The sequence below is a fragment of the Schistocerca serialis genome, chromosome 8 (genome assembly GCF_023864345.2).
Source record: "Schistocerca serialis cubense isolate TAMUIC-IGC-003099 chromosome 8, iqSchSeri2.2, whole genome shotgun sequence".
Lineage (NCBI taxonomy): Eukaryota > Metazoa > Arthropoda > Insecta > Orthoptera > Acrididae > Schistocerca > Schistocerca serialis.
In genome coordinates this window covers 384,270,968-384,294,505 of record NC_064645.1, presented here as the reverse complement: position 1 = coordinate 384,294,505, position 23,538 = coordinate 384,270,968, and the positions used below count along the sequence as shown (strand labels likewise).

The 23,538-nt window shown below is 44.0% G+C and overlaps 1 protein-coding gene across 6 annotated transcripts in view; it reads left to right on the top strand.

The window, feature by feature from the left end:
* Positions 1–23,538, top strand: part of LOC126416761 (LIM domain-binding protein 2) — a 793,447-nt gene that overhangs the window by 280,159 nt on the left and 489,750 nt on the right. For 5 of the 6 annotated variants that reach the window (XM_050084603.1, XM_050084600.1, XM_050084602.1 and 2 more), the window contains exon 3: positions 9,509–9,631. In XM_050084603.1, coding sequence (XP_049940560.1) covers positions 9,509–9,631 — 123 coding nt within the window. The remainder of the gene's footprint in view (positions 1–9,508; positions 9,632–23,538) is intronic. The other variant, XM_050084605.1, reaches the window with a different exon arrangement.

Genomic DNA, 23,538 nt, shown 5'->3' with positions numbered 1-23,538 from the left:
GGAGGAATGCAGACGAGGCTGCAGCCGCCGCTGCGGTGAAGAAACCACGCGGAATGCGAGCTGCGCCGCCTCCCCCGCCCTAATACACCGCTGCCGAGGTCCAGCTCCAGGCAGAGGCGCCGGGGAGCGCATAAGGAAATACGTGCGGTGATACGCACTTTGTGACGGCTATAAAACTGTCGATGGTGGTTGGATTTTCAGAGCTTTTTAAGTTTTTTGTATGTGAAACTGAATTCAACAGTGGCTCCTTGGTCGAGTGCACAAATTCAAATCTGTTGTTGTTGTTGTTGTCTTAAGTCCTGAGACTGGTTGGGTGCAGCTCTCCATGCTACTCTATCCTGTGCAAGCTTCTTCATCTCCCAGTACGTACTGCAGCCTACATCCCTCTGAATCTGCTTAGTGTATTCATCTCTTGGTCTCCCTCTTCGATTTTTACCCTCCGCACTGCCCTCCAATACTAAATTGGTGATCCCTTGATGCCTCAGAACATGTCCTACCAACCGATCCCCTCCTCTACTCAAGTTGTGCCACAATTTCTCTTCTCCCCAATTCTATTCAATACCTCCTCATTAGTTACGTGATCTACCCATCTAATCTTCAGCATTCTTCTGTAGCACCACATTTCGAAAGCTTCTATTCTCTTCTTGTCCAAACTATTTATCGTCCATGTTTCACTTCCATACATGGCTACACTCCATACAAATACTTTCAGAAATGACTTCCTGGCACTTAAATCTATACTCGATGTTACCAAATTTCTTCAGAAACGCTTTCCTTGCCATTGCTAGTCTACATTTGATATCCTCTCTACTTCGACCATCATCAGTTATTTTGCTCCCCAAATAGCAAAACTCCATTACTACTTTAAGTGTCTCATTTCCTAATCTAATTCCCTCAGCATCACCAGACTTAATTCGACTACATTCCATTATCCTCGTTTTGCTTTTGTTGATGTTCATTTTATATTTGCCTTTCAAGACACTGTCCATTCCGTTCCACTGCTCTTCCAAGTACTTTGCTGTCTCTGACAGAATTACAGTATCATCGGCGAATCTCAGAGTTTTTATTTCTTCTCCATGGATTTTAATGCCTACTCCGAACTTTTCTTTTGTTTCCTTTACTGCTTGCTCAATATACAGATTGAATAACATCGGGGAGATGCTACAACCCTGTCTCACTCCGTTCCCAACCACTGCTTCCGTTTCGTGCCCTCGACTCTGATAACTGCCATCTGGTTTCTGAACAAATTGTAAATAGCCTTTCGCTCCCTGTACTTTTCCCCTGCCACCTTTAGAATTGGAAAGAGAGTATTCCAGTCAACATTGTCACAAGCTTTCTCTAAGTCTACAGATGCTAGAAACGTAGGTTTGCCTTTCCTTAATCTTTCTTCTAAGTTAAGTCATAAGGTCAGTATTGCCTCACGTAATTCAAATCTAATGCTGAGATATTAGGAACATAATGTGTTCGCAGTCCTAGCAGAAGACACCAAAGTTAGAATTAAGGCACAAGTCTCGTATTTTGAAGCAGCAGGTTTCACAGCCACATTCGGTTCACTTCTTATTTAACTCATAGAGAGCGAAGGGTGTTTCAGGAGATTCAACAATGGGACCGCTCCTTTTCTTCTTACTGTAAATGACATTCCAACTCATACTAATAAAGCAAAAAATAGGCACATAAAAAAGTATGGACGGGAAATTAGGGTTTAATGTGCAGTCGACTGAATGCCATTAAGGTGGCGAGAGTGTGGAAGGGAATCAGTACTGTACTTTTGAAAGGAACCAGCGCTAAATTTGCTTTAATTGATAAAGAAAAACCACAGAAAAGTAATCGGGATGGCCGAACGGAGATTGCCGCTCACTACTGTGGGATAAAAGTCCATTGCACTAACCACAGTGCTACTTTCCTCCGTGGGGAATGTACACACAAGTGTCCAAGAAGACACTGTCGAAGTGACATTAGGTGTATCAAAGGCTTAGCTGTAAGCAGGTGACACAGATTACACAGATGAGTTGCTGTACTGAAAGCTACAGTGATCCTGTGTACGAGGAATTTACGTCAGAACTCTGTCAGACGACGATGGTCGTCGCCTCTCGAGAGTGCATCTGGACTCGTGGCTAAAAATCACTGTGCAACGATTCAAGAACGATGCAGACATCAACACCGGTCATTCTCAATCAGTTACACTCCGGAGGAACTTTCGTAGCTTGGAAATTTGAGTCAGCATTCCACGCAAGAGATCCGTACTCGTAGCAGCGCTATCAGATTGTTCGCTAACGAAGCAGTTCACGGTTTAGACTATTGTAAGTAGATGCAGGAAATGTGTGACAAAATTTCAGCTTAGTTTAATGAATGGCAGCTCCGTCTAAATGTAAGTAAGTGTGAGATATTGGCCAAAACGAGAAGGAGAACTCGATGGTATCGGATTTTAAGATTAACGGTCAAATTTTGGAGCCCTTCACATCGCTTCAACACTCGTATTGAGAGTTAACATTAAGTAGCTACATGCAATGTGTCGAACACACAAAATCTTTTGTGGATAAAAGAAATGGAATACAGATATTTTGTATGAGTTCTATTAAAACGCAATACATCTGCAAAGAAAATCGCTTACAAGACTCTAGTGCGACCAGTTCTAGATTGTTGCTCCAGAGCATGAAGTCCTTATCAGTTAACCGCATCAGGTCGTTACAGCACATATAGAATATAGTATAGATTCTGGGGTGTTGAGTAAGAGCCTGAGGAAGGAAATTGACATTGACCTCGACACACTCGTTTTACATCTGATGTTCGTTGACTACCGTGCGACAATTCTTCTACCACCGGAGTACGTCTCACATGCGTATTAGGGCAATTAGGCGCACGTCAATTCTCATAGACAGTAATTTCTATCCTCTCTCAATACCAAAATCGACTATGATAGAAAATTTGCTGATATTGGTACAGAGTACCCTCCGCCAAGCATTTTAAAGTAGCTTTCGGTTTGTATGTGTAGATGTAATTGGCATTACTACCATATTACACTGTGGGCCCATATGCGACAGCAGTAAACTATGGAGGACTGAAAACGATACACGTTTCTGCCTGTATGTAAATGAAGTAATGTATCGTTATCGTGGTAAACCCCAGGAAATCTACCGACTGTGCACAAATTGGAGGAGGCTCATACGGCTTGTGACGGTATTCCTTTGTACTTTGGTCGAATTGACATGTACGTGGCATCTGAGAACAGCTGCATAGTGCACTGGCCAACAGGGTTTTGCCACTTACCTGACATTTGAACCATGAGAGATGCAATGCCAACTCTGTCTTACAGTGTGGTGGCTAAAGCTGTGACTGAGACCCGGGACGTTCAGGGAACCCAGTCCCTGCAATTAAAACAAATGGGAATCCTGCGCAACCGGCTGGAAAAACGCACCAAATGTCATGGATCACCTGCAGGAACTCTGGATCATGGTACGGCAAATCACTGCTGTTGACAAGGCATCGCGTGAAATTTTACCGCCGTTATTTCGACGATACGAAATGAATGTAGGCGAATTACATCAGGTGATGGCGAAGGGGAGGGGGAGGGGTAGCTTGGGATATGAGACACTGAAACTACCAGACTACTTTTGCTGTTCAGGTAGAAAATAACTGATGATGGTGGAAGAAGTATTAAAGACATTAAATTCAGGCTTTCGATAGAAAATAAAAATATCTTAACATATAATATTGATTTTAATGTTAAGCAAATTTTCTGATAGTATTCGTCTTGAGTGTAGCTTTGAACGGAAGCGAAATGTGGCCAATAAAGTAGATGGTTTTGAAATGTGATTATGCAGAAGATGCTGATTGCTGTACACAACGGTAGCTCTAATACCCAGTAGCAAGTCCTCTTGCATTGATGCATGCCTGTATTCGTCGTGGCATACTATCCCCAAGTTCATCAAGTTGGTCCTGATTTTCCCACTTCTCAACGGCGATTCGGCGTAGATCCCTCGGAGTGGTTGGTGGCTCACGTCGACCATAAACAACCCTTTCCAATCGATCCCAGGCGTGCTCGCTAGGGTTCATGTCTGGAGAACATGCTGGCCACTGTAGTTGAGCGATGTCGTTATCCTGAAGGAAGTCATTCACAAGATGTGCACAATGGGGGCGCGAATTGTCGTCCACGAAGACGAATGCCTTGCCAATATGCTTCCGTTAAGGTTGCACTATCGGTGAGACGAGGACATTCACATATCGTACAGCCGTTGCGGCGCCTTCCATGACCACCAGCGGCATACGTCGGTCCCACATAATGCCACCCCAAAACAGCAGGGACTCTCCACGTTGCTGCACTCGCTCGACAGTGTCTCTAAGGCGTTCAGCTCGATCGGGTTGCCTCCAAACACGTCTCCGACAATTGTCTGGTTGAAGGCACTGATCGGTGAAGAGAGCGTGATACCAATCTTGAGCCATCCATTCGGCATGTTGTTGGGGCCATCTGTACCGCGCCGCATGGTGTCGTGGATGCAAAGATGGACCTCGCCATGGACGTCGGGACTGAAGTTGCGCATCATGCAGCCTATTGCGCACAGTTTGAGTCTTAACACGATGTCCTGTGGCTGCACGAAAAGCATTATTCAACGTGGTGGGCGTTGCTGTCAGGATTCCTCCGAGTCATAATCCGTAGGTAGCGGTCATCCTCTGCAGTAGTAGCCTTTGGCCGGCCTGAGAGAGACATGTCATCGACAGTTCCTGTCTCTCTGTATCTCTTCCATGTTCGAACATCATCACTTTGGTTCACTCCTAGGCGCCTGGTCACTTCCCTTGTTGGGAGCCCTTCCTGGCACAAAGTAACAATGCGGACGCTATCGAACCGCTGTATTGACCGTCTAGGCATGGTTGAACTACAGACAACACGAGCCGTGTACCTCCTTCCTGGTGGAATGACTGGAACCGATCGGCTGTCTGACCTCCTCCATCTAATAGGCGCTGCTCATGCATGGTTGTTTACATCTTTGGGCGGGTTTAGTGACATCTCTGAGCAGTCAGAGGGACTGTGTCTGTGATACAATTTCCACAGTCAATGTCTATCTTTAGGAATTCTGACAGGACGCGTTATGAGACTTGAAGGCATAGTCATTTTGGTAGTGAAAGGAAGTGATGGCGGGGGAAGGGGGTGGAAGGATTTGTAGATGAGACCAAGGTTCAAGTGGATGTAGGCTGCAGTAATTATGCAGAGACGAAGAGGCTTGCACAGGAGATACTAGCTTGGATAATTTTATCAAACCAGTCTTTGAACTCAGGACCAAACAACATAACATGAGTTTAAAGGTGATATATCTTTCACCCCATCAGAAAAAAAGTACTTGCAGCACACTGTAGCTAATGAATGAATGAATGTACTGGAAGAGTGTGAACAGCCAACAGAGCTTGCAGACTTGTTCTAGCCGCATCTGTCATGATCACCAGTAGATCGTACCCCATTCGTTGTTTAATATTGTGATTGATTTTAACGAATTTTCGTGTATAAAACCGAGGAATGACTGCCCAGTCATCAGCTTCATGGACTTTTTTTATCTAAGTGTACGTACTGTACTGTTTCTGCGTAACAGCACCGTAGTAGATAGAGAGCTCAGTATAGAATAGTTGGTCTTCCGCAGCCTCTGAAATAACAGCAAAACTGGGTTGAGAAGAAGGAAGAGGTCCCGTTAGGGCAGCGTGGGGCTGTCGGCAGGTAGATGCCCGCGGAATGCACTCACTTGTTATCTTGGAGGCAGCCGCCACACGGCAGCATCTCCTGGTAGTGCCACGGGCCGTCCTGTGTGAGCAGGGGGGCTTTTAAGACACAGTACCTGTTTCTCTGCGTCTGCCATGTATAAAGAGCGTGGCAGACTGAACTTTCTACTGGACCACACATTAAAATTTCTTTTTGTGGACGGATTATGTGACAAAAATGTTCTCTGTTAATATGCGAGCTGTGATTTGCCAAATTTTGTCTTTATGCCTACTGTGACAACGATATATAGGAGGCTGAGAAATATTCGTGGATTCACTCTAAAATCTATTCATGGAATTTCTAATTAGGATTTTGCGAGATATCTGCCGTGCTTCTTAGTAGTTCTATTTTCTGAGATTCTGCTGAGGTCTTGTTAGTCTCCGGCATGCGTTCAGTCTTGTGATCGTTTTCAATTACTTTTTCTCCTGTTCGCTCGATATCCTCTGGTAGTGCATATTTATTTTAACCCTACTTCAGCAGCATTTCAGTGTTTTTTTTATGTGCGTGACGTGTATTACTTAAAATATCTCTAAATTAAGGTTAGTTGGTAGTCTTTGCACTAGGTTGATATTTTGTCCAGGGCCGAATGGATGCTCTACAGTTTCAGTTGGTAGCACTTACTCATAGATAGCCATGTCATCTCCAAAAAAATCTGAGATTGAAATTTATTAATGTACATTATGAATAGTGATGGTCCCAACACAGTATATGCAGCCACCTGAAACGACTTTAATATTTATGGGTGACGAGGTGGGATAATGAACTGATTTTCGTCTGCGAAGAATCCCCGTGCGAATGTATTCTGTTTGATAAATAACGAAGTAATTTTGAATATTAAGCTTCCAGAATTATTATTTATCGAATTATCTCATCAAATCAGTCCACTGGTGTAGACTATCATGTTTGATGCGCGTCAGTTTGGTTTTGCTACACCTGTGTTTCCGAAGTCCATGCTAGAAAATAATTTTTTTAAAATAGGTAATTATGAGCACGAAGAAGTACACATTCGTGCATTGTGCGTAATGGTACATCTGTATCCTTAAAATTGGCTTAGCACAGCGAAATAATTAAATAAATGTGTGTAATGGCACTGATTTGTGGGATTCGGTTAATAGCTGAGTTCTTCTCGCAATAGATTCGCTGTTGAATCTGACTTTATGGCTCCATTGATGTGAATTGTTCATATTTGAACTACACTTGTATAATGCCTTTTTTCGCGGCGTACAGACACAACTGGTATGTAGAATGTAGTTCATCTTTAACATATGTGCTAAAGAGTATTTATATCGCGTTAGTATTACGCACGACGCCTTTGAGTGGGTCGCAGACTGCAATAAAGATTGCGTAATTCACAATTGCAAAGGTCTTGTGATATTTCGCCGAATTTCTTAAGTCAGATCTATTCCAGATATCGAAAACAACAATCTAGGTAATTACGCTACTGCTCTGCAGCTACTGTATATAAGTGCAGTCCTGTAGATGTGGGTTCCCATGGTACAAATGGCTCTAAGCACTATGGGACTTAACTTCTAAGGTCATCAGTCCCCTAGAACTTAGAACTACTTAAACCTAACTAACTTAAGGACATTACACACATTCATGCCCGAGGCAAGATTCGAACCTGCGACCGTAGCGGTCGCGCGGTTCCAGACTGTAGCGCCTAGAACCGCTCGGCCACTCCGGCCGGCTCCCATCGTACATTATCGAAGTATATGAACTAAAGTAGTGGACGTAGTACAGAGATATGTTGTACAGATAGCTCCGAGCAAAGTGGATTAGAAACTGACTCTAGACTCCCATTCAGAAGGACCTGGGTTCAAACCCCCAAACGGCGACCCAGTTTAGAATTTTTTCGGTTTACGGTTGATTACTAAAGGCAAATGCCGAGATGGCTCGTTTGTAAAAGGACACTGCTAATTTCCTTCCCTATATTTGCCCTTGCGGAGCTTGTTCTGCATCCTGCGTCGCTAATGTCTTCGTCGTCGGCAGGTAGCTAAACCCCAATCTTCCCTGTTGTGTAGAAGTCAATAGCCCGCAGCCGCAGCTTGCGCAATGGATCAAAATTATCGATCTCTGGAATGATGAAGTGATTGATTATCACTGCTGTAATTAGTGACAGCAAGCTTCGTTCGTCATAAACCTTACGAGTCTGCCGGGGTGGTCGAACGGTTCTAGGCGCTACAGTCTGGAACCGCGCGACCGCTACGGTTGTAGGTTCGAATCCTGCCTCGGGCATGGGTGTATGTGATGTCCTTAGGTTAGTTAGGTTTAAGTAGTTCTAAGTTCTAGGGGACTGATGACCTCAGAAGTCAAGTCCCATAGTGCTCAGAGCCATTTCTTGAAACCTTACGAAGTCAACTGTTGTTGGTGTAGTGTTGTGAAAACGTTGCGAAACGGTTAGTACTCAGAAGTGACCTATCGAAGTACGCTTTTGACCACATGTTGCATTTAATGTTACAAGCCGGCCGAGTGAATCACATTCGCTGAACTTAACCACTGTCGAGAAAGATACAAGAATCCTAAACTACTCTTGTTGATGTTTCCCACACGTGCGATGTGTGCAAAGCATATATTTTTGATGTTACACTGTGTATTTAATTTGTACGCATATGTTTTGTTGTTAATTTATTTTGTATTATTCAATTTTTTTGCGATTAATTTATTCTGTTGTTTATGTTTGCCAATCGAGATGTCACTAGTTGGTAATCGCAGGAGGGCTGTGACTCGATTCCCGGTCCAGCCATACTGTTTTCGATTTATATAGCTCATAGAAAACACCTCCTAGAAGCTCAAGATTTTTTGTTTCTTATACAAATGAACATCGAGATCCTCCTTTTGTATATGCTGGGTCTGACTTAAATAGTTATTCTTCTCCTCATCAATAATTTTTGGTTGACAGTTTACCTTAGTAACACTTACTGTGACAGATGGTAGTAAATGCTACATGGAATGAAACCGACGTTAAATTTAACTGAATTTTTTCCAGTTGCTCATAACAAGCATCGCTACTTCTTAGAGTACAGACTGCCTTTCTCCTGCGGCCTTTTGATGGCTGTCCCTACTCCTTCCAAAACGCGTAACTTCTTCGAATGCATTATCTTTCCATCGATCGAAACGTGCACACGTCATACCTGAACTTATATTCGACATGACAGATGTCCAGTTTCTGATGCTGAATGTTTTGTTGGAGGCTCTACTACGTTTTTTAAGTAACTTGAGACTGATTTTCGCAGCCGGACACATCATTTGTCGTTGTTGAATACATAAATTGCTTCGCCCTGGGGAGAAAGAACCGGCAGCAGAAGATCATTTTACTCTTTATTTTCAGCATGGTTCGGCTTGTAGACGTTCTTCGTCAAATCGTTAAACTCAGCTAAATTCCGATGAATTACTACAGGTTAGTGAAAACAGTATACTTGACCGGGAATCGAATGCACGCCTATGAGAGAGGCTGTCAACAGCCGCTTAGTTCTGCTGCCTCAGCATTGCTGTAAAGTTACTTTTTGTGCCTAACCCAGATAAGTTCAGACTATGATCTGCGGTAGGGACCGATATCCTCGTTTTAAAGACAACGAATGCCGGATGAGTTGCAGATTGAACCTTGTTCCATGTGAAGTGTGATACTTAACAAGGGGAAGCTGATACGCACAGAGCGACGGGAGCATTTCCATTTGTTGACAGCCAGAAAGCTGGAGAGCAGTCCACCACGCTGCTACGCCGAGACTGAATGCTTTGCCAATTAGTCCAATACGGATTTCTTTTCAGCCTGGCGTCTCGTGTAAATGTGGGCGAGGTTTCTGCGGCTGTGCCCGGAGCTATCGCCCAGGCCGGGGTTTCGCCTTGTCTGCACTGCGACTCGCTGACGCAAACATACTGGTATCGCAGCAAGTATGCTCTCATTACTCTTCAGTGTGCTAGGGAGCGCGAACACACTTAACCATTAATCATACCGTAGAGCAGTATAATTAATCACTTAGTCTTACCTCTCACTGCCCTTAGCTTTATACTCTTTAGTTTTTAAAAGACTGACGACAGTCGCACTTAATGTAGACAGCGTGGTTTACGAGGTCCCTGACCTGGTGCCACGTATGCTAATAGTGGAGCACTGGATCTGCAGACTGTCAACAGAGGGAAGACTTTGGTGGTGGTTTACATGTTACTGACACTCGTATGCTCGTCGGAGGACAAGTCAGATCACTCTGTTTGCCTTGGAACGGGGCTTGTTTTTATTTGGTGATAGGGAAGCATGCTAAAGTCGCTTGGATATGGAAGAAAATGCTGAAGATTCGCTATTGATAGTAAAGGACTGTGGCTGGATACTGTTAAACGCACGTGGACTTGCAGATTCGTGTGGGCAGATCACGTTTGTGGCTTCGACGTAATCATTTCGAATCTGGCCATAAAAATAGTCTCACCTCTTCAATTCTTCCTTCTCTCTTTCCATGCCTCTGTCTCCTTCTTCCACCACTCGCTGCAGTTCTCCCGTTAGTGCTTAGTGGCTTACAGATTCTTTCCCTGAATTTATCCATAATCAGAACTACCTTGATTTTGTAATGACTTTGCCACGTTTGTTGTAACGGGTCGTGATCGAGATACCACCGATTTGTTTGTTTCCTACGTGGGCACAGTAGCAGTACCATTTAGCTGCTCTTCGTTACACTGTGCGATAGTCTTTCGTGCGACTGCAATTGCCCGTTTCAAAGGTACAAGCTCTGTTCATAAAGAACAGTACAATCTCAGCGTTTAAAGATGTAATCCATAAATTTTTCAAGTAATTTCACGTCGGGTCACCATAAGCTTATAGAGACGATTATCAAATCGACGTGGTATACAATATGTTAATGAATACATAGAATTTCATAAGCAGTAGACACCGTTGTATTGCAGAATATGTAAAACTGTAAGTGCTGCCTTAATGAGTTCGTACAACAATCATTCACAAGGGCATTTTGATAAAGCTTGCATTCCATACATAACATGTACATTAGTCAAAGTTTAAACGTGAAGCACAGAATACATCAGCCGACCGTAGCTTATTCAACTTAGAATAAAATATTTTATAATCGCTTTTTTTCCCTAAAGGTAGGTGAAAAGCTGCCATGTGTTCTTATGGAATATTTCTTTCTCATACTGCCTATCCATCCTTAGCATTAAGCTCGATCTTTTAGCTGGAAGCAGGTGTAACTTCTGAAATTCAGTTAATTAATAAAGGGGTTTGAAATGTTGGGTTGTATGCAGATAGATATCTGTTTGATGGAGAGCAAATAACGGCGCATATTGCTTTCCTCGAGTCACGATTTTTGCTCATAACGAGGTGACGACCTATACAAAGAGGACTGTCCAATTTATTTTAAAGGAATACACAGTGAAAGTCCGTACGAGATATATAAAAAACAGAGGTATAAACTTTTCATCTACTTTGGGTGTGTTATTAGATAAAGTACTGATACCTGCCTCGATAATAATTAACAAACTTAATTCAGCTCGTGAAAGTGTGCGTGATCTCCAGCATGAAACATAAGGACAAATGCCAGAATTCACTGCTCGCTCTGCTGTCTTAAACAGATTGCAAAATGTGAGCCGTTGCTAAAAGCTGACTGAAAAGAATTGAAATTCTTACAGTTCGTGAAACGATATGGAGCACAATCCTAAATAAAAATTATAAGGGTCACTAGATTTTTATATAATTATTTTTCTGTTTAGTAATCGTACTTTTTAAGAAGTGAAGGAGTGTGGCACACACTATTAATGTAGCAAACACATTTAAAAGTTACGTCGGCAGACTATTAAGGTTTTAAGAGTTTGTGTTGTCTTGCATTAACGGTACTGTATCACAGGTCGATTAATCCCTCTAAGCAGCTATCATGAGGGCGCCGGGAGGTTGCAAAATAGCTAAATTAATTAACTGTCCAAGTAGCCATCCAGTGACAGAGTCCCATTACCGTTCCCTGAACTAATGCTGCCAATCGTGTTTAAACGCGACGATATTGTTAACAAGTTCCATAATGAAATGGGGTGTAGTGTAGAAGTTCCTAGGGACGTCGACAGTGCCTACATGACTTTCACAACTGACACGGCGATAAGAGCTTTCCAGAACTAAGAATTTCCTTTGTGAATGCGTGCGTACCCAAAAATATAATATGAAAGGACATTAAATATTATCGCTTCACATCGCAAACAGTGGCAATGGAAATTATTCTGATAGTGGAGATAGCAGCTCAAAGTTTCTGCATAAAGTTCTCAGAAAGATATTCGGGCGAAGGAGCTCAGTGTACGGGGTGTAACAAAGCAGAACCGACAAACCTCGAGGGATAGCAGCGGAAAGGTCTTGTATTGGCGCCTGCAGTTGTAACGTCCTTTCGGCAGCAAATCTATTTTTACGCTCTACTCTGCAGTGTAGTGACAGGTGTGGACGTGCTCGACGCGATCTCGTGTCCTGAATGCTCTCAGGCCCAATGGGAAAAGTTCCACTTGCACCATATTACTACAAAGGTTTGCTGCGAAAGGTGCGGCCTAGCGGCAGGCGTAGTTTCCTGTAACTTCAACTTTCTGTAGTAAAAAGCAAGGCAAAGTTCCGCGTTCTGACCCAGACTGGTTAATCGGGACCGAGCAACCGTCGTCTCATCATCGGCCAGTTGCGAATTTGGCTGCGGTAAGGAGGAGCGTGGATTCAGCACACCCCTCACCTGGCCGTTGTGGGCTTGCTAGACCTTGGAGCCCCTACTTCTCACTCAGTAGCTGCTCAGTTGGCTTCACGAGGCCGAGTTCACCCTGTTCCAGTCCCCCTACCAAGGAAAATTCTTTGACAGTATCGGGAACAGAACCCGCGTCCTCCGCATGCAAGACAGACACGCTAATCACAGGGAAAAGTAGCGGCGATGGATAAGGTCTCCGGTCACATGGATCCCTATCCTCAATTGGTTTCTAAAGGCACTCCTTAAAATCCTTCAAATTTTTTTGGTATCCTTTGGTTACTGTTCGTATATCCGGTCCTAAAAATTTAGAAAGTTCGACATCAGTAATGATTTCATTATCGTGTGATAACAATTTACTCTTGTACATGGCTAATGTGTCAGCAACTGTATGTACGAGGGTTGAATGAAAAGTAATGCCTCCATCTTCGTTAATTGGATTTGGAAGGGATTATTTTAATAAATCAAACGCAGAAATAATCCTTAGACTGTGATCTTTAATTGCCAGTATTCACTTTTCCACATAATCTCCAGCCAATTGGATACATTTCTGCAAACGATGAACAAATTTTCTGAAGCCGTCACGGAAGACCGAGCGAGGTGGCGCAGTGGTTAGACACTGGACTCGCATTCGGGAGGACGGCGGTTCAATCCCGCGTCCGGCCATCCTAATTTAGGTTTTCGTGATTTTCCGAAGTCGCTCCAGGAAAATGCCGGGATGGTTCCTTTGAAAGGGCACGGCCGACTTCCTTCCGTAATCCGATGAGACCGATGACCTCGCTGTCTGGTCTCCTTCCCCAAACAACCCAACCCAACCCCCCGTCACGGAAGAAGTCAACACACTGTTTCCGCAACCACAGTGTCACAATTCTCTCAACGTCTTCATCAGAAGCTTAAAGATATCCCCGCAGATCGTCTTCATTGTCGGGAACAAATGGAAGTCAGACGGTGCTAAATCTGGACTGTATGGAGGGTGCCGTACGATGGTGAGATTAAGTCTCTGAAGTTCTGCTGTGGTAGCACGTGAAGTTTGTGGTTTGGCATGGTCATGCTGCAGGAAAACATTTCCCTTTTCCTTTCGCACCCTTGTTAGCCGTCGTTTCAGAGTTCGCAGCGTTGTGATGTAACGTCCTGCATTTATTGTTTTTCTACGATCAAGGAAATCAACATGGATAACACCATCTGCGTCCTAGAACACAGTGGCCATGATTTTTCCAGCTGAGGGCTGTGTCTTGAATTTCTTTTTCTGGGGCGAGTCTTTGTGTCGATATTCCATAGACTGACGTTTCGTCTCCGGGTCGTGATGGTGTACCCACGTTTCGTCTGCTGTCACAATTGAATGGAGAAAGGCGTCACATTCATTCTCGTAACGCGAGAGGAGTTCCTGGCAAATTTCGAGTCTGTGTGCTTTCATTCAGGAGTCAGCATCCGGGGTACCCATCGTGCACAGATCTTCCAACAGCCAAGCAAAGCAATAATGTGACCCACACGTTCTTGTGAAATGCTGATTGTGCTTGCAGTTTCTCTCTGAGTGATACGACGATCGTCCTGAATCAATCTATCAACATTTTACTTGTGAAACTCGGTGGTTGCCGCCACAGGACGTCCAACTCCTTGTTTGTCACGCAGGTCAGATGTTCCCGCCTCAACATCTTTAAACTTACTCCCCGACGACGCACAGTACACACATCAACACAATCACCATAAACTGCTTTCATTCTCTGATGAATCCCCTTTGGGGTGACACCTTCTCCTGTCAAGAATTCAATGACTGCACGTTGCTTAAATCGCATTGACCGACCGTCTGCGCAGGGTTATATATTTTACACTGTAGCAACACAACCATTCAATTTCTAAGGCTTCCCGCCAACTGGAACTGTAGAGAAGAGGCTACGGAACAAGCCAGTACCTGCCGCATACCAATACTAGCAACTGTTGAAGAGTTACGAAGGTGGAGGCATTACTTTTCAGTCAACCCTCGTACTATGAAATTTACTGACGGATTAACACTGTGTTCCAGACAGGGACTGGAACCTGGAAACCTTACCTTTCGCGTTCGATGCTCTATCCAGTTGACGTATCCAGGCACGACTCACGACTCATACTAATGGTTTGAGACCTTTTAGCACCAGTCCGCAAGTTTCCGAATTTCACAGTTCTCCTGCGCACCTCGCTGGACTCGAACTTTAGGGACTATGGGCGCACAGAGAATAGGCGTAGACGAACCCTAGGTATCGTTTCCAGATTGAGTTTATCACTCTTCAGTGGAGTATGCGGCGATGCAAAACTTGCTGACAAATGTGTGCGTGTATGCCGTGCCTGGAATCGAACGCGGATGTTTGCTTGCCTTTCGCTGGCTGCTGAGCGTTGCCTGCAGAAGGCGAGGTCCAACTGCGCCCCAAGCCGGCATACACATTTTAATATCTGTCAGCAGCTTTCACAACTGCCCACACTCCGCAGAAGAGTGCATGATTCGTTTTGTATGTGTTGTGTTTCGATGGCATACGATAGTCCGTTTTCAGTAAGACACGTGTCGATGTTCCACTAACCTGTTTCCTACATAGTGCACAGTACATTAGCTTCTCGGAGAAACCGTTCATCCGAATAACTGGCTGTAGGAGTTGTTTCTCACTTCGGATAAGAGCAAATGCATTCCACCCCCGGTAAGACCATCTGTAATGAAGCCTTTGTGTGTTCTATCAACTTGTCGGTTGATCTGAGCGTTCTGACCTAACTGCCGCGAGATCGTCGGCAAACAGCAAATGACGGGGGAGGAAAGTTTAGAAATGTGTTACATTTAAATGTTGCGCGGCAGCAAAGATCGTTGTGTAAATTGCATTTCAGTATCGATCTTTACGCGTAACGAATCCGAAAAATACAAATACACTGAACACATCAACTTGTTGAAAATAACCAATTGCTTTCTTTCTTTCCCGGAACCGTATGTCCGTGTATCAGTGATAGCCTTTGCTACTGCCAATTCTTATTTTTAATAGAAGACGCAGAGAAAATTAAAAGAAAGGGAGGGCCTCATTTCGTCACGGTCTATTCAGTAAGCACGAGATAGTAATGGAATCGCTGATCAAGCTGCAGTAGCAGACGTTCCGATTAGAGGCGTTGTGCATCGCGAGAAGGTTTAACGTTAATCTTTCAAGAACATGTTTCAAGAATGGTGAGGCAGTGCATTACTCCGTGCCATGTACTTCGACTTACTTATCCAACAGAAAAATTTACTACGCTTTTACGGTATGTGAAGCGCGCAGCATTACATTTCTCCACATTAACAACAAGTAGCCAGTCTAATATTTCGTTAAGGTCTGACTTACTGCAGTTTTTACTGAATAGAAACTCTTCATAGTTAACTGTGACGTCCGCGAAAAACGTGAGATGATAAGCCATTCATTTATAACAATAACAACACTGTCGCATTACACTCTCCTGATGCACACCAAATTCCACTTCAGTGTCTGCAGACGACTCTCCATCCTGGATAATGTTGGGAGGTTTTTGATCCAGTCGAAAATCTTGTCAGTTACGCCACTGGAACGTATTTTCTTCAGCAAGCGTCGAACTACTGAATCCAAAACTTTTCTGTAGTTATGAAACACCGTGTTATCATGGTTTCGTTCGCCCATAGCAGTTAGGATATGATGTGCAACCAGCGCAAGTTCCGCATGATCTTTGTTTTTTGAAGCAGTGTTCATTTCCTTGAAGAGGATTACATTTCTCCTGATGGGTAATAACGTTTGGGCTAGTTCATTCTGCTACAAATAGATGTAAGTCATTATAAGGACTACAACTTGAATTCAGCAACCGTACACAAGTATGGTTTGAAAAGTTTATTTACATTTAGCTGTTACCTGTTTCGGATTTTTTTTTTAATGGCTGTCACAAGATTTGTTGCTGAGGCTTCGCTTTGTGGTCGTTAATTGTTTGGCGTTGTGGTGTATGTTCCTCAGCGACACATTAGTCGATTATTTTTACTGTGCCTTTCCGAATTATGTTGTGTTGCGCATGTATTATGTATGTACTACACGATGCGCTAATCATCGATATAATAAGCACCATTGCCGGCCGAGGTGGCCGTGCGGTTAAAGGCGCTGCAGTCTGGAACCGCAAGACCGCTACGGTCGCAGGTTCGAATCCTGCCTCGGGCATGGATGTTTGTGATGTCCTTAGGTTAGTTCGGTTTAACTAGTTCTAAGTTCTAGGGGACTAATGACCTCAGCAGTTGAGTCCCATAGTACTCAGAGCCAATAAGCACCATTAATTTAGGACATTGCACACTATGATCAACATTCAAGGAATGTCGCCTATCTTCACATGGATAGAAAGAATAATTTAAAGCTGAGTCTTGCTTTGTGAATTTTGTTCATAGCGTGTGGTGCCCTAAAACTTCAAATATGCTTGTTAAACCGATGATAAGTGTCACATACCCTAAAACTTCGAATAATGCTTGTTAAATCGATGATAAGTGTCACATAGAGTACATATATAGTGCACGCGCATCTCAGCTGAATTGTGCAAGGTTCCATAAAATAATTTGACGAATGCGTCCAGGAGCATACACCGCCGCACGAATAAGTCATGCGACGCTAAAGCGTGAAAGCTTGAAAAAAGCAATCAGACGAGGGCTTCAATTGTTAGATATAAATGAACTTTTGTACCGTCCTTCTGGTAGATTTCCATTTACAAGTCCTACTACAGCAGTGTTTTTCATAAAGTCCGTTTTAAGCATAAGTGATGTAATATAGAATATATACAGCTGGAAAATTATGATGTTATACAGAGGAGCTGTTAAAGATAAGGGAACAGGAGTCGGCTAGAAAGCCGAAGCAGAGCACTTAGCGAATTGTCTCTGCCGTTGGCAGCTGCCACGCGCTGCCTGGCGTCTAGCAACGTCGCGTGTGCTCGCCTGTCGGACCTAGGCCACTGCGGGCTGTGGCGCCAGTGTGTGACCCTGTTATTAGGCGCCATTTAATCAAAGCCGAATCCCGGCCTCCGCCCTCTGCCCTCGGTTTCCAAATTATTTCATCGTTTTCCGATAGCGCTATTAATTTGCGATAATAAATAGAAACGGATGGAGCCACCGCCGGCGCGCGGCTAATTATTATCTAATGAAGATAAATTGGTTTGACATGGGAAGCAACGCGCGGCTCAGCACGACGGAACATTGACCCAGTTTGGAAATCCGTCGCCAAGATCGCTTACTTCCTTAGATGTGGACGCGGTGCTGGTAGCCAGTCGCCGCGTCGTGATGTGCCAGTTTGTGGCGAACTGTCACAGCCGCAGTTGAAGAGTGAGGCATTACTTAGCGATTAGATTCAGAACTTCCTTGTAGATAGAACTCGTCATTCTTCAAGGGAAGAAATAGACATGTGTGAAAGTTGCATCGGAAAGTACCCAAGGGAGTATAGTAGGACCGCTGCCATGTTCAGTATGTTCACAAGATCTAGCGTATTACGTCAGAAGCTTTTTGACGCTGGTGCAGACAGCGTTGTTGTCTATAGAAAGGTTGCAACGCCGGGTGACTAACAAAATGTAGGAAGACCTGCAGGGGATCTACGACTGTCGCAAGCATTGGCAGCTAACCCTAAATGCAAATAAATGTAATGTACAACACTGCCTCCTAATAATCGTGCTAGACCTTCTTTTGGCCTACATAGTGCAGCAACTCGACTCAACAAGTCGTTGGAAGGCCCCCCGTAGAAATATTGTGCCATTTTGCATGTGCAGCCGTTCATAATTGTGAAAGTGTTGCAGGTGCAGGATTTCGAGCACGAACTGTCTACTCGAGTATGTCCCAAAAAAGGTTAGATGGGATTAATGTCGGGCGATCTGGGTGGGCAAATCATTTGCTCGATCTGTCCAGAATGTTCTTCAGACCAGTAGCGAATATCTGTGGCCCAGTAACATGGCACAGTCATCCATAAAAATTCCATCTTTGTTTGGGGGCATGAAGTCCATGAACGCATACAGATGGTCTCCAAGTAGCCGAACATAGCCGAGAACCCAGTCCATTCCTTGCAAACACAGCCCACACCATTATGGAACCACCACTAGCTTACATACTGCCTTGTTGGCAACTTTAGTCCATGGCTTCGGGGGTCTGCGCCACACTTGAACCCTGCCATCATTTCTTACCAACTGAAATCGGGTCTCATCTGACCAGGTCACGGTTTTCCAGTCGTCAAGGGTCCAACCGATATGGTCATAATTCTTCAGTATTAAATGTCTGGCACTCTCTAACCATATGTCAAATTCGAAATTTGCGGTCCCATACGTCTTGCTCAGATATGAGCATCAACCACAGACACAAGGAGAAGTGGGCTCGCAGTCGCCAGACCGACACACATGGTGCTATGCATCACGCTATTGGAAATTTTCATTTCATAAGTAATTTAATACGGATGTAAACCACTGGGCTGTTGTACTGTAGTTTCGCTCACTGTCTAGCCATGTGATATATAGTTAATAGTAATTGTTGGTGCGACTGAATTTTGAAAATTTCACCGCATTAAGTAACTAACCGTGCTGCGGTAAGAGGGATAGATGGGGCATTTTACATTGTCGTGAGAAGCTGACGAGGCCTAGTAGTAAAAGTGACAAGTAGTAATAATGTAAACTGCAGATTCATTTTAATGTCGCAAACCATTTACATATTTGAGGACCACAGTGTTATATCAGAAATTAGTAAGCAATAAAAATTATTACTGGGTACTTGGCGATTATCTTAAGTGTCGTAAAGAAGCTTTTACAGGGATAACTGCTCATGTTTCACTAAACGTATTACAGATCTCGCGTCTAAAGCGATTCGTACGATAAGACGACTGTGTTAATTATTTATTAATACATTTGTCTGATTATTTGCACAGGCTAAATTATGGTCGCACGTATAACATCTACAGTCTTTCATTTTTCATGAGAAGCCAACATAATTAGGACATAACAGATGGCAATAAATGAAAGTTCAGCATCGTTTTGATATTTTGAGTAATGAAGGTGCAGAAATAATGAAAAAAAAGGAGTTCGTGAAAGAGGCGGTAAAAATGAAATGAAACAAAATGCTTGGAGATATAGGTCAAATGTGCGAAACATTGTAAGGGCTCTTTGAGAATGATGTAGCTTCCGCTGGTTTACGAGTTGCTTACTTTTGCAAATGGAGAAAATTGTTACACTGGAATTTCAGTGTTGTTTTATGAGCGGTTAATGGTCGTATCGCCCAGAAAATTGCAGGTCTGTTTGTTTTATTTTTTAACTTGTCGGTAAAGGCAACTAATTCCCAGCAAAGAAATAGAAACAGTGTGCAGAAAAAGAAAGTTTTCCTTGTACATTTTCATTTTTTAGTGAGATGAATTGAAGATCGAAAGAATTCGTAAGAAACGTGTAAGTGATTAGTAATTGCTAACAACGTGGTTGCCAGTTTCTTTCGCAAAGTCACACGTATGAATTACAGAAAAACTAAGAATCACGTAAGGTAATGTCCAATGGCTCTTCCTCATAGTGATACACACAAGAATTACTTTCGGTCTGCAAATTTTTACAGGACGCGAGGTCAGTGTGAATGAACATTAACATGATCATTGTTACTGTTGTTGTTGTGTACCTCGCCGGTTGTTTTCGTCTCGCCAGCTTCACGTGGGCTCATTAAATTGACTGTTACACTTTATTGTACGTGCAACGTGTTCGAGCGTCAGAAGTTTCCTCAGGTCGTGTGACGTGTGTCTTTATATTGTCGTAGTTTTTGGGGGCAGCCAGCGGAGGGCACTTAATAAAGGCCGTGTCGAATAATTGTTAGCGCTCCTTTGATCAAAGTGAATAAATTGCTGCCCGTAGTACTTTGATGTTGGCGGGATCCATAAAGCCGTAGCAGCGTCGGTAACACCGCCAACCCTCCGAATCACTTTACGTCTCAGCTGACCTGTAATTCATTGCCTCGCGTCGAGCCGCGCATGAAACTGCCGAACATCGCATAAATACTGCTGTCGTTTAAATTTATCCAGAGATGTTCGCCAGCTCGGTGTTAAGCGGGTGTTCTCAAAAAACTAGATTCTCTAGGCCAGTTCGTACAGTCACAATCATACTATTTCCGTATAATTTGCGTTACGTGTCAGATGCCAAAGCTGACTTCCTACTCCTCTGTTTATAGGTACGTTAACAATTCAGTTGCCGCGCGGAGTGGCCGCGCGGTTCAAGGCGCCATGTCACGGATTGCACGGCCCCTCCCGCAGAAGGTTCGAGTCCTCTCTGGGGCATGGGTGTGTGTGTGTTGCTCGTAGCATAAGTTAGTTTAAATAGTGTGTCAGTGTAGGGACCGATGACCTAAGCAGTTTGGTCCCTGAACATTTGAACATTAGTTCAGTTGTTCTTTCTGAGGCCTGCTGCTGTTGTTTCATAGTGTTTAAAATACATGTGTACAAATTGTTTGATACGGCGGAGTAAGTTGATAATAGCTTTTTACATCACACTGCGGTAAAATAATGTCGTGTCACCACACTTAACGCCCTGACAAATGTTTCTCGCAGCTTGTCGTACTGATGTAAACTCTGCTGTGTATCACATCTCTACTACAATTATTATATCTATGAAAAGTGCCAGTTGAGTTACGTTGTCATGAATTTCACCACCTCAGATGTCAGATGTATTACAGACGCGGCTTACCGATCGAGGTGGAGCAGTGGTTAAGAGAAGCGTCTCGCATTCTAGACGAGCGACATTTACTATACCTCTCCAAACTTTACGTTTTGCAAAATCTCTTTAAATTATTTGATTCAAACAACAGAATGGTTAGTTAAAGAAGACCAGTGGACTATTTTTTTCCAATCATTGACCATTCCGGTATTGTATTCCGTCTCTGATGATGTCAGGCGGGAGCGTACAGCTTAATCTTCCTACTTTTTGCTTTCTTTCTGTTTTCTTTCCTACAGAAATGGACATTCCAAGCTGTAGTAAAATAGCGATTTGCTCACTAAAATCGAAACAAACTGATGCTGAGGCAACCTGGGGAAACATAGAAAACTTAGTCCACACCACGAGTTGGGCAGCATTTTTATCTATCTGTTAGTACGATACTGTTTGTCACAAATGTGCGGAAAGGAGAGATGTTGTTGCCATATTCGTTTTATATATACTGTGGTCAAAATGTAATCATAGGACCTGATTCTAAAAGTACTGGAAGACATCCATATGGGACGTCAGAATAGCCTGCTTAATTTTAAATTAAAACTAAGGAGTATTAAAGAACCACTCTGCCGGAAACAGTGGCGGAGGATGGGATATTTTTATAAGATTCTTTTGTATTAAGCTGTACTACACATGCTTTGTGCCAAGGTCACTTGAGACTTACGTAAGATAAAGGAGTCCATAATTAATCGTAGTCGGCGGCGCGGGGGGGGGGGGGGGGGGGGGGGGAGGGATACAGCTACATGCGTTTCCCAGTCTTGCCAGCAGTTCTGTGAACAAAAACTCGTAGCAACTGTTCTTTGTGACAAATGGCAGTGTCAGTGCATGTATTATTAAATAATCAATTGACAGAACTGAAGGCGGAGTTCAGAATCTTTCGAACCTTTGCTTGTCTGTTTATGGTTGGCGCGTAATTACTCCGTCACCAGTGTGTACACATTGAATTTTTCGAAGGGTGCACTTCGGCAGTCACAAAAAGTTACATGAACCAGGATTAAGTGAGTAGTACACTCTAAGACAAGACAATAGAAAAAAGACGGAAGGAGTTTTTCAATATGGTAACAGGCTGATATTCATACAGATATCGACGTAAAATATAAAATTGTAAACAATGGCAGCCTATGGATGAATGTGTGACGCTGTAGCGCAGTTTCACCGCGCAGCTGGCAAGGATGGTAAACAGGTTCAAATGGGTGTTGTGTGTCTTTCATCATCACTTCACCCTCATTCACTCGCAAGTCGCCGTAGTGCCGTTAAAGAACTTGTGGAGCGGCGGCCGAACCGCCCCGAGAGGGGCGGCTACCCGAATCCAGGAAGCAGCGCGTTAGCGCTCTCGGCTACCCTGGCGGTTGTCTTCAGTGATAAGTCCCGTTTCGAACTGAGCCCCTATGACCAGCGAAGACGTGTTGGAGACGTCCCCGACTGTGGTGGAATAGCAATCTGACTCTCGCCCGCTTTGCGGCCCGACAACCAGGAGTGATGTCCCGGGGTGCCATTTCTTTCCGTAGCAGGACCCCTTTGGTTGTCATCCACGACATCCTTACAACACAGCGGTACGTCGACGACTGTATGCGCCCCGTTTTGTTCCCTTCATGGCTTACATTTTAGCAAGAAAATCCGCGCCCGTACACGGGGAGTGTTTCTACGGTTTGTCTTCATGCTTGCGAGAGACTACCTTGGTCAGCAAGGTCGCCGGATCTCCCCAGTGGAGAACGTTTGGAGCATTACAGGCAGGGCACTCCAACGAGGTCGGGATTTTGACAATCTAACCCGTCAGTTGGACTGAATTTGGCGCGATAACCCTCAGGAGGAGATCCAACAACTCTGTCAACAATGCCAAGCCGAATAATTTCTTGCGTAGGGGGCAAAGGTGGACCAACACGTCATTTACTTGCTCATTTTGTGAAGCTCTTTCTGTTCAATAAATCATCCAATTTTTCTGCAGTTGCCGGCCGCGGTGGCCGTGCGGTTCTAGGCGCTTCAGTCCGGAACCGCGAGACTGCTACGGTCGCAGGTTCGTATCCTGCCTCGGGCATGGATGTTTGTGATGTCCTTAGGTTAGTTAGGTTTAACTAGTTCTAAGTTCTAGGGGACTAATGACCTCAACAGTTGAGTCCCATAGTGCTCAGAGCCATTTGAACCATTTTGTAGCCGTTTGTTTGTCTGGACATGTACAGCGCACGTACCGATTTCTGTCCCATTCGGATAATTTCGTGGTGCGATATTTTTTTTTTGTGTGTGTGTTAGCATGTATGCTTCAGCCTCCTTCCGGTAAAATGGCTCTGAGCACTATGGGACTGAACTTCTAAGGTCATCAGTGCCCTAGAACTTAAAACTACTTAAACCTAAGTAACCTAAGAACATCACACACACCCATGCCCGAGGCAGGATTCGAACCTGCGATCGTAGCGGTCGCACGGT